This window comes from Somniosus microcephalus, chromosome 20 (genome assembly GCF_052327205.1).
Source record: "Somniosus microcephalus isolate GS21.2 chromosome 20, FLI_Smic_1.0, whole genome shotgun sequence".
Classification (NCBI taxonomy): Eukaryota; Metazoa; Chordata; class Chondrichthyes; order Squaliformes; family Somniosidae; genus Somniosus; species Somniosus microcephalus.
This window is the reverse complement of record NC_141006.1, coordinates 10067274-10082896: the sequence shown is the minus strand read 5'-3', so window position 1 is coordinate 10082896 and position 15623 is coordinate 10067274. Positions and strand designations below refer to the sequence as shown.

Here is a 15623-nt window from a genome sequence, read left to right as displayed (position 1 = left end):
CTTCCTGTCATGTCACTTCCTGTTGGACTGGTATAAATAGTGAACTCCTCAGTATTGTAAGGGGCTTCTACCAGAGGCATGGTGAAGACCTCTCTTGTATATAGTGTGATTATAAGTTGCTTAAAGCTTACTTTAAAGTTACTTAATGTGTGAGACTCCTTTTTCTTACATCAGTGTGTATTTCAGGACCGGTTTACTGCCCGATATTGAATGCAGTGTGTATCTCAGCACTGGTTTACTGCCTGATATTGAACGCAGTGTGTATTTCAGCACCGGTTTACTGCCCGATATTGAACGCAGTGTATATTTCAGGACTGGTTTACTGCCCGATATTGAATGCAGTGTTTATTTCAGGACCGGTTTACTGCCCGATATTGAATGCCGTGTGTATTTCAGCACTGGTTTACTGCCCGATATTGAATGCAGTGTTTATTTCAGCACTGGTTTACAGCCCGATATTGAACGCAGTGTATATTTCAGGACCGGTTTACTGCCCGATTATTGAACGCAGTGTATATTCCAGCACCAGTTTACTGCCGATATTGAACACAGCGTATACTTCATCGGTTTACTGCCCGATATTGAACGCAGTGTATATTCCAGCACCGGTTTACTGCCCGATATTGAACGCAGTGTATATTTCAGGACTGGTTTACTGCCGATATTGAACACAGCGTATACTTCATCGGTTTACTGCCCGATATTGAACACCGTGTGTATATCAGCACTGGTTTACTGCCCGATATTGAACGCAGTGTATATTTCAGGACCGGTTTACAGCCCGATATTGAACGCAGTGTATATTTTAGGACCGGTTTACTGCCCAATATTGAACGCAGTGTATATTTCAGGACTGGTTTACTGCCGATATTGAACACAGCGTATACTTCAGCATCGGTTTACTGCCCGGTATTGAACGCAGTGTATATTTCAGGACCGGTTTACAGCCCGATATTGAACGCCGTGTGTATTTCAGCACTGGCTTACTGCCCGATATTGAACGCAGTGTATATTTCAGGACCGGTTTACAGCCCGATATTGAACGCAGTGTATATTTCAGCACTGGTTTACTGCCCGATATTGAAAGCAGTGTGTATTTCAGCACTGGTTTACTGCCCGATATTGAAAGCAGTGTGTATTTCAGCACCGGTTGACTGCCCGATATTGAACGCAGTGTGTATTTCAGCACCGGTTGACTGCCCGATATTGAACGCAGTGTGTATTTCAGCACCGGTTTACTGCCCGATATTTAACAGTGTGTATGTCAGTACGTGTAGCCAGATAATATTATTAATTAATCTAAAAGAAACCTTCAAGCTGTTGAATTCCTCCATCACGCTGTCTGCCGCATCTTTGAAGAGCTTTTTCTCTTGTTCTTTTACATGCTCCATTAATATATTCTGCATGGAAAGCATGACTTTTGCGCCTTTTTTCTTTGCAGCTTCTGAAAAGAGAGAATTGTATTAAGGATGAAATCTCTCAAATGTTAAGTACTGCCTCACCCAGCTATCTTTAACACACAGTAACCCTTACCAATGCCAGTGTGTGAATAACACACCATACCCCAATACCAAGTGTCAGTGTTAGCGTGCCAGCTATCTATAACACACCATACCCCAATACCAAGTGTCAGTGTTAGTGTGCCCAGCTGTCTATAACACACCATACCCCAATACCAAGTGTCAGTGTTAGTGTGCCAGCTATCTATAACACACCATGCCCCAATACCAAGTATCAGTGTTAGCGTGCCAGCTAGGTATAACACACCATGCCCCAATACCAAGTGTCAATGTTAGTGTGCCCAGCTGTCTATAACACACCATACCCCAATACCAAGTGTCAGTGTTAGTGTGCCAGCTATCTATAACGGACAGTACCTTCATATGCTGGTTTCATCGTACGCTGAACAGACAAAACAGCTGCTTTATAAAGGCAAATCTTCCTTTCAATTATCTGCCTCTCAAGGTCACTTAATAATGTGTTGAGCTGCAACAGGATTTGAAAGTCATTAAAATCATGTTGTATATCCTGCAGGGTTTAAAGCAATGCACCCATAGTTTGCCAACAGCCCATAGTTTCTGTTTCATTTTGTTCTAACGAATGTGAAGCTGGTTTTATTTTTCTGATCTTGCATTAGCCATCCCTATCTTTCATTAAATCGCTAAGGCTGCGATATTTGCAGGGAAGCGCGGTAGTGAGGGGGAAACCTGGAAAGTATGGGGAAGCGAAGGTCCTGCCGATATTAACGGCAGAACATCATTATCATTTCCTTCATCCATTTCCCACGGGGCAGCCAATTAATTTGGTCGGCTGCTGAGTAGGAAACCAGCAGATGAAGGCCATTGAGAAAAGCCTCTGGTAATCAGAAGAGATCGGATCTTGGGATCAGAGCGTCAGAGCTTGGATTGGAGCTTGGTGGGGGTTGCCGATCGCAGAACCACTTCCCGACTCATTTCGCTGCCGTTTTTCCCTGGGAAACCCAGCCGGCAAGGGTTAAATTTAAATCAGCCTCCCAACGGCACTGTGGGAGCCTGATTTAAATATAATATAGTGCCCCGCCTCTTCAAGCCCAGTTCCCCAATTTTTAATTATTAACAATCAGCAGCCTCCGCCACCTCCGATATTTCCTGTACGTCCCAGTTTCTGTGTCATTCTAGCATTGCGCTCCGCTTGGGCATGAACGAGCGGGGGAGGGGCGGTGGGAGCGATGGCATGAACGAGCGGGGGAGGGGCGGTGGGAGCGATGGCATGAACGAGCGGGGGAGGGGCGGTGGGAGCGATGGCATGAACGAGCGGGGGAGGGGCGGTGGGAGCGATGGCATGAACGAGCGGGGGAGGGGCGGTGGGAGCGATGGCATGAACGAGCGGGGGAGGGGCGGTGGGAGCGATGGCATGAACGAGCGGGGGAGGGGCGGTGGGAGCGATGGCATGACTGAGCGGGGATGGGGCGTGTGAGCGAGCTTCCTGCCTCATTTCAGGCCAATGTACTTGTTGGGACTCAGTGCAGGTGTACGAATTGATATCTGACACCACGGCTTGTTCCTGGATCTGCGCCAACTGGAGGAGTCCTGGGGTCTGTTTGAAACCCCAGGCTGTTTAGAGGCAGCTTGGCTGCTGATCTCTATCCCGATCATGATGGCCTGATACTCAGATGTGCTTCCATTCCAACCTGCTTTCAGATGCAAGGTCGTATGGGTGCCATGCTCCCCAATCTATGCAAATAGAAGTGGTGCTACCGAGCCTCTCTTGGTGATGGACACTGAAGTCCCCCACCCAAAATACATTCTGTGCCCTTGCTAACCTCAGTGCTTGCTTCTTTCCAAGTGTTATTCAACGTGGATGTTACTGGTAAAATAGATAAGGGAGAACCAGTGGATGTGGTGTATTTGGACTTTCAGAAGGCTTTCGATAAGATCCCGCATTGACTTGGATAGAGAACTGGTTAGCGGACAGAAAGCAAAGAGTTGGAATAAACGGGTCGTTTTCCGAGTGGCAGGCAGTGACTAGTGGGGTACCGCAAGGATCGGTCCTAGGACCCCAGCTGTTCACAATATATATTAATGATCTGTACGAGGGAATTGGATGTAATATCTCTAAATTTGCAGACAACACAAAGCTGGGTGGGAGGGTAAGCTGTGAGGAGGATGTCGTGAAACTCCAGTACGATTTGGGCAGGTTGGGTGATTGGGCAGAGACATGGCAAATGCACTATAACGTGGATAAATGTGAGGTTATCCACTTTGGTGGCAAAAACAGGGAGGCAGATTATTATTTGAATGGCAATAGATTGGGAGAAGGGGAAGTGCAAAGAGACCTGGGTGTTATTGTGCACCAGTCGCTGAAGGTAAGCATGCAGTTGCAGCAGGCGGTTAAGAAGGCAAATGGTATGTTGGCCTTCGTAGCAAGAGGGTTCGAGTACAGGAACAAGGATGTCTTGCTACAGTTGTACAGGGCCTTGGTGAGACCGCACCTTGAGTATTGTGTGCAGTTTTGGTCGCCTTATCTGAGGAAGGACGTTCTTGCCATGGAAGGAGTGCAGCGAAGATTCACCAGGCTGATACCTGGGATGGCAGGAATGACGTACGAGGAGAGATTGGGTCGATTGGGCTTATACTCATTGGAGTTTAGAAGATTGAGAGGGGATCTCATCGAAACCTATAAAATTCTGTCAGGCCTGGACAGACTAGATGCAGGAAGGATGTTTCTGATGGCCGGGGAGTCCAGAACCAGAGGTCATAGTCTAAGGATAAGGGGTAAGCCATTTAGGACTGAAATGAGGAGGAATTTCTTCACCCAGAGAGTGGTGAACCTGTGGAATTCTCTGCCACAGAGGGCGGTGGAGGCCAGTTCATTAAATATATTCAAGAAAGAGTTGGATATATTTCTTAAGGCTAAAGGGATCAAGGGATATGGGGAGAAGACAGGGACAGGGTACTGAATTTGGATGATCAGCCATGATCTCATTGAATGGCGGAGCAGGCTCGAGGGGCCAAATGGCCTACTCCTGCTCCTATCTTCTATGTTTCTATGTGGAGGAGTACTGATTCATCAGCTGAGGGAGGGCAGTTGGTGGTAATCAGCAGGAGGTTTCCTTGCCTGTGCTTGACTTGAGTCCATGAGACATCTTGGGGTCCGGAGTCAATTTTGAGCACTCCCAGGGCCACTCCCTCCCGACTGTATACCAGTGTGCCGCCACCTCTGGTGGGTCTGTTTTGCCGGTGGGACAGGACATACCCAGGGATGGTGATGGAGGAGTCTAGGACACTGGCTGAAAGCTATGATTCTGTGAGGATGACTATGTCAGGCTGTTGCTTGACTAGTTTGTGGGACAGCTCTCCCAATTTTGGCACAAGTCCCCAGATGTTGGTGAAGAGGACTTTGCAGGGTCAACGGGGCTGGGTCTACCTTTGTCATGTCGAAATCCGTAGCCTAGGTCTATGCTGGCTGGTCTATCTGGTTTTACTCTTATTATAGTTTTTCATAGCAGTTTGATACAACTGAGTGTCTTGCTCGGCCATTTCAGAGGGCAGTTAAGAGTCAACCACATTGCTGTGGGTCTGGAGTCACATATAGGCCAGACCGGGTAAGGACTTCAGATTTTCTTCCCTAAAGGACATTAGTGAACCAGATGGGTTTTTACGACAATCCAGAACAAGGGGGAAAAATCTTAAAATTATAGCTGGGCCATTCAGGAGTGATGTCAGGAAGCACTGCTCCACATAAAGGGTTGTAGAAATCTGGAACTCTCTCCCCCAAAAGGCTGTGGATTCTGGGGGTCAATTGAAGATTTCAAGACTGAGATTGGTAGATATTTGTTAGGTAAGGGTATCAAGGGATATGGGGCAAAGTTGAGTCAATGGAGTTAAGATACAGATCAGCCATGATCTAATTGAATGCTGGAGCAGGCTCGAGGGTCTGAATGGGCTCCTTCTGTTCCTATGTGTGAGCCACCTGCACTCCTGCCATTGCTTTGTGGCCACAGAACTGATATTCTACAATCCTCTGTATCAAGGTTCATTGCTGAATGGTTTGTCCCACTTCAGCCTAGGCACTTTAATACCAGTTCACTGTAGGTAACAACTTCTTTTCAGTCGATGATATCACTACAATATGAGGCCAAGTTTCCACTTCTATCCTCAAAAGTTCTTGCCATGAAATGTGGCACTTATGGTTCATGTAGTTTTGCTGCCATTGTCCTTCGTTGCTGTCACTGGAAACCTCACTTCACCAATGCAGGTCAAATGATTATTTCCAGTTATGAAGCCATTTAATTTGCATGATCACAGGTTAGATTTCATTAGACGGGTAACTTACTGTCTGTGGTAAGTTACCAGAGAAACTGTGGACCCAGTGTAGCAATGGCTGGTGGATAACCATGGTGGGACACTCAACCAGCAAACATCCTGTACACCCGCAGGTAGCATAATATCACTCTCACCATCACACGAACACCAATTATCACTTACCTCAGATTTCATGAAATTCTGCCGGCATTCCCAAACCCATTCATTTTCTCCCGCAGATTTGGTGGGGAGAGCCTCGCCTATCACCTTAGTTAATGTGGATTGAAAGAGATCCAAATGTCCTTTTATCGATCCCCTTGTAGCTCTTTCAAACCTATTGAACCAAGCAGTTTACTTTAAATCATCAGAAAGTCTAATCCTTATCCCTACACTAAATTTATCAGTTGCAATTTCCTCATTCCTTGCACCTTCAAATAGACAGATAAGAAACACCTGGACCTTTTGGACTAGTTCTATATCAGAAGAGGGGAGGGGAGGAGAGAGAGAGCCCACTTACAGCTAGTCCCCTGTGGTCCAGCATTGTGGATAAACACAGGGATTTCTGTGGGCAAATCAAGTTACTTGCGGACACCCTGATTCTCGAATACTTCATCATTTCCATATGAAAGATGACTAGTAGGGCAGGGTTGCAATCTAATGAGAAGATCACTGCTGAAATCTCCAACATATCTAAACAGAGGCTGCGCCACATGATCCCTGTTTGTCCATGTATATGAAGTGTATTTGGGTTTGGACCGACTGTGACATGGAATGATACAGCACAGAGGAGGCTATTCGGCCCATCATGTCTGTGCCGGCTCTTTCAGAGAGCGATCCAATTAGTCCCACACCCCTCCTCTTCCCCCATAACCCTGCACATTATCCCCCTTCAAGTATTGATCCAATTCCATTTGGAAACTTTATTTGATCACACTTCTGTGAAGTGCCTTGGGTTGTTTTACTATGTTAAAGGCACTGTATAAATGCAAGTTGTTGTTGTTGTTGTTGTCAACAAGGAAGTGCTGTCAAACTTAGAAATACTACGAGCCCCAAAACATCACTAAATCTTCAAATAAATTTTAAAAAACACATTTTAAAATAAACTATAAATTACATGAAATAACTATTTTAAACAATAATTTAAATTTTTGAAAAAAATAATTTTATTTTCTAACGGGGCTAAAAATAAACGTACCTTTCTTTAAAGTATTTAAAAATAATAAACCTGTGGAAAAAAATGTTTTAATTTTAATTAATTCACCACTTACCTTGTAAAAAGCAGGCCTTACGCCTGCTTTTTGAATGTGTAAATTCTGCAGACTTACCCTCCCGGGAAAACCTGCAAAAAAAACGTAAGTTCGATGCGCACGCGCAGTCTCCCGCGCACGCGTTCCACCTCTGAACCCCTGCTTTCAGGGGAACGGAAGTGCCGGTTTCCCGCGCATGCGCAGTGCATGCAGGAAACCGGCACTTCCATTGGGCTTACGGGTGAGTACCCCGTGCGTACTCACCCGTGGAGACCCGAAGTTCTGGGCCAACAATCCAGTTGAGGCCTAACCAGTGTTTTATAAGGTTTAGCATATGAATCACACTGCCCAATATTGCAGCCTGTTCATGGGTCAGGTGAACTGCTGTTGAGACCAATACCTTCGGGGAAGTGTTCTTGGTTCAGGTTAGGGGGGGCTGGAAGGAGTGGTTTTGGTTCAGATTAGGGGGGGCTGGAGGGAGTGGTTTTGGTTCTTGGAATCGGAACAGTGTTAGACAGAGAGAATTAAACACATTTACAATGTGGGACACTCAGGGACAGAGGGAATCTTATCAGATCAGCCTTCAGTCTGCCAGTTGCTGAAAGTTGAGAGTACGTTGTCTCCAAACAGCTAATGGACATCAACTTACAATTCCACGATTCACCTATCAGTGTGACTGGACAATTCCACTATCAGTGTGACTGGACAATTCCACTATCAGTGTGACTGGACAATTCCAGTATCGGTGTGACTGGACAATTCCACTATCAGTGTGACTGGACAATTCCATTATCGGTGTGACTGGACAATTCCAGTATCGGTGTGACTGGACAATTCCACTATCAGTGTGACTGGACAATTCCACTATCAGTGTGACTGGACAATTCCACTATCAGTGTGACTGGACAATTCCACTATCAGTGTGACTGGACAATTCCAGTATCGGTGTGACTGGACAATTCCACTATCAGTGTGACTGGACAATTCCACTATCGGTGTGACTGGACAATTCCAGTATCGGTGTGACTGGACAATTCCACTATCAGTGTGACTGGACAATTTCACTATCAGTGTGACTGGACAATTCCATTATCGGTGTGACTGGACAATTCCACTATCAGTGTGACTGGACAATTCCACTATCAGTGTGACCGGACAATTCCACTATCAGTGTGACTGGACAATTCCACTATCAGTGTGACTGGACAATTCACCTATCAGTGTGACTGGACAATTCCACTGTCAGTGTGACTGGACAATTCCACTATCAGTGTGACTGGACAATTCCACTATCAGTGTGACTGGACAATTCCACTATCAGTGTGACTGGACAATTCCACTATCAGTGTGACTGGACAATTCCACTATCAGTGTGACCGGACAATTCCACTATCAGTGTGACCGGACAATTCCACTATCAGTGTGACCGGACAATTCCACTATCAGTGTGACTGGACAATTCCACTATCAGTGTGACTGGACAATTCCACTATCAGTGTGACTGGACAATTCCACTATCAGTGTGACCGGACAATTCCACTATCAGTGTGACTGGACAATTCCACTATCAGTGTGACTGGACAATAATAACAACAACTTACCTTTATATAGCACCTTTAACACAGTAAGACATCCCACAGTGCTTCACAGAAGTGTTATCAGACAACATTTGACATCGAGCCACATGAGATATTAGGACAGATGGGTAGGTTTTAAATGAGCGTCTTTAAGGAGAAGAGAGAGGTCGAGAGTCAGAGAGGTTGAGGGAGGGATTGCCAGAGCTTAGGGCCTGAAGGCACGGTCACCAATGGTGGGGCGATGGAAATCAGAGATGCACAAGAGGCTAGAATTTAAGGAACAGAGATCTCGGAGGGTTGCAGGGCTGGAGCAGGTTACAGAGATAGGGAGGAGTGAGACCATGGAAGGATTTGAACACGAGGATGAGAATTTAAAAGTCGAGTCATTGTCAGACTGGGAGCCAATGTAGGTCAGTGAACACAGAGGTGATGGGTGAATGGGACTTGGTGTGAGTTAGGATACAGGCAGGAGTGTATTAGGATAGTTGAGTCTAGAGGTAACAAAGGCATGAATGAGGGTTTCAGAAGTAGATGGGTTGTGGCAGGGGCGGAGACAAGTGATGCTGCAGACGTGGAAGTAGTTGGTCTTGGTGATGGAGAGAATATGTGGTCGGAAGCTCATCTCGGGGTCAAATAGGACGCCATGGTTGCCAGGAGTCTGTTTCAGCCTCAGGCAGTTGCCAGGGAGCAGGATGGAGTCTGCGGCTAGGGAACGGAGTTTGTGGCAGGGACCGAAGACAATATTAAATTGAAGGAAATTGCTGCACGTCCAGGACTGGATGTCAGACAAGCAGCATGACAAATCAGATAGTGGAGGGGTCAAGAGAAGTGGTGGTGAGGTAGAGCTGAGTGTCGTCGTGTTTTCAGATGATGTCACTGAGAGGCAGCATGTAGATGAGAACTAGGAGGGGGCCAAGGATAGAGGTAATGGTGCGGGGGATGGGAAGAGAAGCCATTGCAGGAGATTATCTGGCTACAGCTGGACAGATAAGAATGGAACCAGGTGAGGGCAGCCCCACCCAGCTGGACAATGGAGGAGAGGCGTTGGGGGAGGTTGGTGTGGCCAACTGTGTCAAAGGCTGCAGACAGGTCAAGATGGATTTCAATAACTAGATGATAGACTCAGGATTTTGTAAACTTAACATTAAACCCACGGTACAAAATCTGCTGCGCACCCCCAGCAGAGTATGGTTGTTTGTGTTAGAATCTGCAACCGCTCATTTTTAGATCTTCTGCAGCTCAGTGGCGTTTCCCTCATTTAGGGATCAATTTGTCTTTCGGTTGAGGCTTCAATCGAGGCCCTTTCTGTCTGTTCAGGTGGAGAAAAGCAAGGGTGTTCTCCCAGTGTCCTGGATCAACATTCTTCCCTGGGAGAACACCATCAAAACAGATTCACTGGTTATTCATTTCATTCCTGTTTGTGGGACCTTGCTGTATGCAAACTGACTGCTGTGTTTCCCTAAGTTACAACTATTAGTACTTAGTTGGCTGGGTAGTGCTTTGGTGCATCCTGAGATGTGAAAGGTGTTATATAAATGCAAGTTCATTCTTTCTTCAGACTTGGAGCTTTCTGGGTTTGGACCAGGTACTACCTGTATCACAAATACTCATGGGGTGGCATTTCAAACTACACACCAAAATCAGCCCTAAACTATCCCTATGGGGGACTGCAAAGTTTTCAAAGTGGAATGATTCTGTGGAAAGCCTACCAGAGGCAGTGCTACAAGGCTAACAGAAATGAGAAATCTTCACAACTCCTGGCTCCATTCAAGGGTTAGATGGGATGAAGGTTTGCTGACTGTGGAGCCCTCAAAGGGGATGTCAGATTCAACAACATCTATGACTCAACCCTGCTCCAGGGCACAGGCCACACAGAGCAAGGAGAGCACTGCGTCACGGCTTCCAAGGAAGCACAGCATCAGTCATAAAGGAACAGGTTAAGAGTATATTCAAATGGTAAAACACTTACAATAAATCAAATAATGATAAAGGTTTGTTTGGCTAAGAACCAAAGTAAAATGCTGTAGGACAGGAAACTGCTCTTTCTGTTCAAAAGCAGGCAAGCACCAGCAGCAAAACACATTAAATCTCCAAATTAGTGAAAATAAACTGCATTCTTCCTATAAATTGAGCTTCTAACTGCATTTACTAAACCGAGGGGATGTGAAGCTCGACTTTGCCTGATGTTTAATGATCCCTGGTTGGTCATTCGCCAACTCATTTATTAGTGTGTAAGTTTTGTGTGGGTTACTAGGATACTTACTGAAATGTAGTTTTAGAAAAAGTATCAATTTCACGGTAGAGACACTTTGACAGATCGTAGTTAACGTCAATGGGCCCGAATGTGGCCGAGTTGTACATTCCATGGTTTCTACATATCGCCTTCAGTGTCCTGTGGTAACCTTGGTAAGTTTTAGCCCCTGGCTACAAAAACAACAGGAACACCAATGTGCACATTATTTGTGTTTACCATTTTAAGCAATGATTATTTTGTTATACAGTTACTTTATTTAATGGTTACAGATAGGTTACTAATTTACATCAGGACTGGCTCCAAGACCTAGATCTGTTCTAACTGAAAGCAAAATAATGCACAATAAGAGATTGGCGCTTATCAAGTCCCACTGGGACGTGTACATGTTCCAATTGTTTCAGCAGCAGAAGGGAACTTGTGCCCCAGAAGCGGCTCTGCAGCATGTGAGGAACCTCATCAAATCTGGACAATAGACGCCACCATTCTACTCCTGCCAATGTACAATTACATCGAGTCTACAGCTCAGAAATAGGCCATTTGGCCCAACAGCTCTGTGCTGGTGTTTATGCTTCACACGAGCCTCCTCCCACTCATCTTCATTGACCCCTATCTACATATCCTTTCTATTCCTTTCTCCCTCACATGCTTATCTAGCTTCTCCTTAAAGGCAACAACTACTCCATGTGGTAGCAAGTTCCACATTCTAATTACTCTCTGGGTAAAGAAGTTTCTCCTGAGTTGGGTTTATTAGTGACTCTTATATTTATGACCCTTAGTTCTGGTCTCCTCCACAAGTGAAAACATATTCTCTACATCTACCCTATCAAACCCTTTCATAAGCTTAAGGACCTTTCTCAGGTCACCCCTCAGCCTTCTCTTTTCTAGAGAAAAGAGCCCTCGTCTGTTCAATCTTTCCTGATAGGTATAACCTCTCAGTTCGGTATCATCCTTGTAAATCTTTTTTGCACCTCCTCCAGTGCCTCTATATCCTTTTTGTAATATGATGAAAAGAACTGTACAGAGTACTCCAAGTATGTTTGCGGAACACCTCCGTTCAGTCCGTACGGGTGACCCTGAGCTTCCGGTCGCCTGTCACTTTAATTCACCGCTTCACTCCCACTCTGATCTCTCTGTCCTCGGGCTATTGCATTGTTCCAGTGAAGCTCAACGTAAGCTCGAGGAACAGCACCTCATCTTTCGATTAGGCACTTTACAGCCTGCCGGACTCAACATTGAGTTCAACAATTTCAGATAATTATCCCTGCCCCCATTTTTCATGCTGTATGATTTTTGCCACTCCCATTTGCAACATTTTATCTTTCCTGCCTCTTACAAAAGTACAGTATATTCTTTCAATTTGTTCCTCCCCTCCTAACTGCCCACCGCCCCCCGTCTCTGCACCTGCTTAATATCTGTTACAGCTCCAGCTTTTTCCAGTTCTGATGAAGGGTCCCAGACCTGAAACGTTAACTCTGTTTCCCTCTCCACAGATGCTGCCTGGCCTGCTGAGTATTTCCAGCATTTTCTGTTGTTATTTTATGTTCTCCTAGCTGGGGGGGCCCGGCATTGCCAAGGCTTTTTTGTAAAACGGCAGTTTACAGGGCCGCGCGGTTGACGGCCGGCCGCTGCCGCTCCCCCGCTCTGTGTCTCAGGCCGAGCGGTTGTCAGGCCCGGCCCGAGTGACCCCAACTCACCTCCCGCTCCAGCGGGCCGCCGCAGCTGCCCCGCTCGCTGTTGAGTAAAAGCAGTGAAAAAAATGGCGGCTATGTTTCGGGAGGCTGCAGGATTAGGTCCCGCCCACACACGGAATGAAACGCCCCCCGTGACGCACCGATTGATCAACCATCAGGTCACTGAACTGTAGGATTGGTCAACCATCATGTCACTCAACGCTAATGAGCAGTAGGATTGGTCAACCGCTAATGAGTGGATTTTTGTATACTGGCCGAACAATTTTTGTCTGACCAAAAAGTAAATATGCCTATGAGACTCCCCTAATCATAAGCTTTGCTTTGATATAACATATGTGTAGGTACGCTCTATAACTTTTGAGTGTATAGCGGACAGACAGACAGACATATAGACAAACGGATCCTTTTATATATATACTAGCTGGGGAGCCCCGCGTTGCGAGGGCAATTTTGGGGCGCGAGGGCAATTTTGGGGCGTTTGGTCTCCCTGCCCCTGTGTGTCCCCCCTCTCCCTGTCATGTCCTCTCCCTGTCCTATCCCTCCCTCCCCTCTCTCCCTCCCCTCCCCTCTCTCCCTCCCTCCCCTCCCCTCTCTCCCTCCCTCCCTCCCCCTCCCCTCCCCTCCCCTCCCCCTCCTCTCCCCCCTCCCCCTCCTCTCCCCCCCTCTCTCCCTCCCCTCCTCTCCACCTCCCCCTCTCTCCCTCCCCTCCCCCCCCTCCTCCCCCTCTCATCCCTCCCCTCCCCTCCTCTCCCTCCCCTCACCCCCCTCCTCTCCCCCCCCTCCCTCCTCTCCCCCCCCCACCCCTCCCCCCCCTCCCTCCTCTCCCCCCCCTCCCCCGCTCCCCCACTCCCCCTCTGTCCCTCTCTCCGCCCCTCCCCCTGCCTAGCGCCTGAGGTCCGGTGCCGTTGCTGAGGTCCCCCGCGTATCGCAGCGGCCTGATGGACGGCCGCTGCGGGCGGCGGCGGGCAGCGCATGCGCGGTGAGTGCGGGCGGCGCATGCTGCGGTCAGTGCGAGCGGCCCGCGGGAGCCGGCAAGGCCGTTAGCGAGCGGGGAAACTTCGGGCGGCGCGCCCACGCTCCGTCCGCGACACCTGAGAGGGGGAAGTAGAGAGAGACAGAGAGGGAAGAGGAGAAGGAGAGAGAGGGAAGGAGGGAGAGAGGGGAAGAGGAGAAGGAGAGAGAGGGAAGAGGAGAAGGAGAGAGAGGGGGAAGAAAGAGAGAGAGAGAGAGAGAGAAATTTTTTCAGCTTCAGGCCCTGAGTCCCCCCTGCGCAAGGGTGAGGAGGAGGGGGGGTGGGGTTGCTAAACACAATATAAAACTCAAATAAATTGTTAATTAATTGCCTAACACATAATTGAAATATTTACCTTAGTTCCCTAACACACAGAAAGTGTGGGGGAAAAAATCGTGGAAATCAAGATGGCGGCCACTCACCTCGGTTCAGAAGGATAAGGCCCCGCCCACACACGCACCGACTTGGTTCGACCGGTCAGGTCACCGAAGCGTAGGATTAGTCAATTGTCGAGTCACTCGACACTCAACTGTAGGAAGACCTCGACGTCACACGGTCGCTAATGAGATGCTAATGAGCGGAACGCTGAACGTTTTTGGGATACCGCGGGGCGGGATTTTTGTCCGGCCGAAACGTAAATACGCCTATGACCGGTCCGGAATCGCAAGCTTTCTTTTGAGGCGACGCGCGTGTCGGTACGCTCTGTAACTTCCAAACGTATAGAGACCAGGCAGACAGACAGACAGACCAGAAGAGCCGCTTCTATATATATAGAGATACCTAGCTGGAGTGCCTGGCGGGTTGCCGAGGCTTTTTCGAGGGCATGTTGTTGTTGGAAGAGAGAGAGGGAGCGACTGGGGGGCAGACAGAGATCGACTGGTGGGGAAGAGAGAGAGCGACTGGGGGAAGAGAGAGAGCGACTGGGGGGGGAAGAGAGAGAGCGACTGGGGGGGAAGATGAGAGAGTGACTGGGGGGGAAGAGAGAGAGCGACTGGGGGGGGGGGAAGAGAGAGAGCGACTGTGGGGGGAAGAGAGAGAGCGACCTGGGGGGGAAGAGAGAGAACGACTGGGGGGGAAAGAAGAGAGCGACTGGGGGGGGGAAGAAGAGAGCGACTGGGAAGGGGGGAAAGGAAGGGGGGGGGAGGGAGGAAGGGGGGGAAGGGTTGGGGGGGGGAGGGGGGAGGGGAGGGGGGCGGGGAGGGGAGAAGGGGAGGGGGGTAGGAAGGGGAGGGAGGGGGGGTAGGAAGGGGAGGGGGAGGGGGGGGGGGAAGGGAAGGGGGAGAGGAGGTGGGGAGAGGGGAGGGGTGGAGGAGGTGGGTGGGGAAGGAGGGGAGGGAGGGAGAAGGGAGTGGGGGAGCCAGCAGACCCTCTCCCCACTAGCCCCGGCGATGGCTCCGCTGAGCTCCGTGACCGCCCCCCACGCACTGACATGCCGAGAGCGCAGCGCCCCAGTTGAGTCAAGCCCCGAGCCCCGCCCCTCCCGAGACCGGGCCTGAGATGGCCGATTGCGGCTGGCCGGGCCCGGTTGCCTTGGTAACCCTCCTCCCCCTCTTCTCCCGCCCTCCCGATCTCCGGGCCTGGGCCTGAGACGGCCGATTGCGGCTGGCCCGGGCCTGGTTGCCTTGGTAACCCTCCTCCCCCTCTCCGCCTCCCGATCTCCGGGCCTGGGCCTGAGCGGCCGATAGCGGCTGGCGAGCCCGGTTGCCGGGGTAACCCTCTCCGCTCCCCCCTCCCTCCCGAGCCCCCGCCCCCCCCGAATGAAGCGCGAGGAGGTTGCAGTGAGCCCAGCCAGCCCTTTACCAAGATGGCTGGCCGCTGGTTCGGAATCGGGCCCAGCGGGGGGCGTGGGGGGTGAGGGGTGGGAGGAGCTTGCCACAAAACAATTGCCTAGGGTCCAGCATGGCTGGCAACAGACGCCCAGGCTTCGAGGCCTACCTGCAAAAACGGGGAAAGGTTAGGAAAATTAATGAGATTAGATAAAAGATTTAGAAAGTAATTAACTTTTTTTAAAAACAGTATGTGTTTTAAAAGCAAACTTTTTTTTTAAAGACGCAGAAAG

General features: G+C 48.9%; 1 protein-coding gene across 1 annotated transcript in view; it reads right to left on the bottom strand.

Moving 5' to 3' along the window:
• The window catches only part of LOC147103051 (nuclear GTPase SLIP-GC-like), a 33685-nt gene extending 22626 nt beyond the window's left edge, over positions 1–11059 (bottom strand). The window contains exons 1-4 of the mRNA XM_085962325.1: positions 10871–11059; positions 5967–6117; positions 1878–1986; positions 1311–1444 (exon numbers count right to left, since the gene is read on the bottom strand). Of these exons, the coding sequence (XP_085818451.1) occupies positions 1311–1444; positions 1878–1986; positions 5967–6117; positions 10871–10968 (492 nt within the window). The 5' untranslated portion in view covers positions 10969–11059. The remainder of the gene's footprint in view (positions 1–1310; positions 1445–1877; positions 1987–5966; positions 6118–10870) is intronic.
• Positions 11060–15623: the final 4564 nt, after the last annotated feature.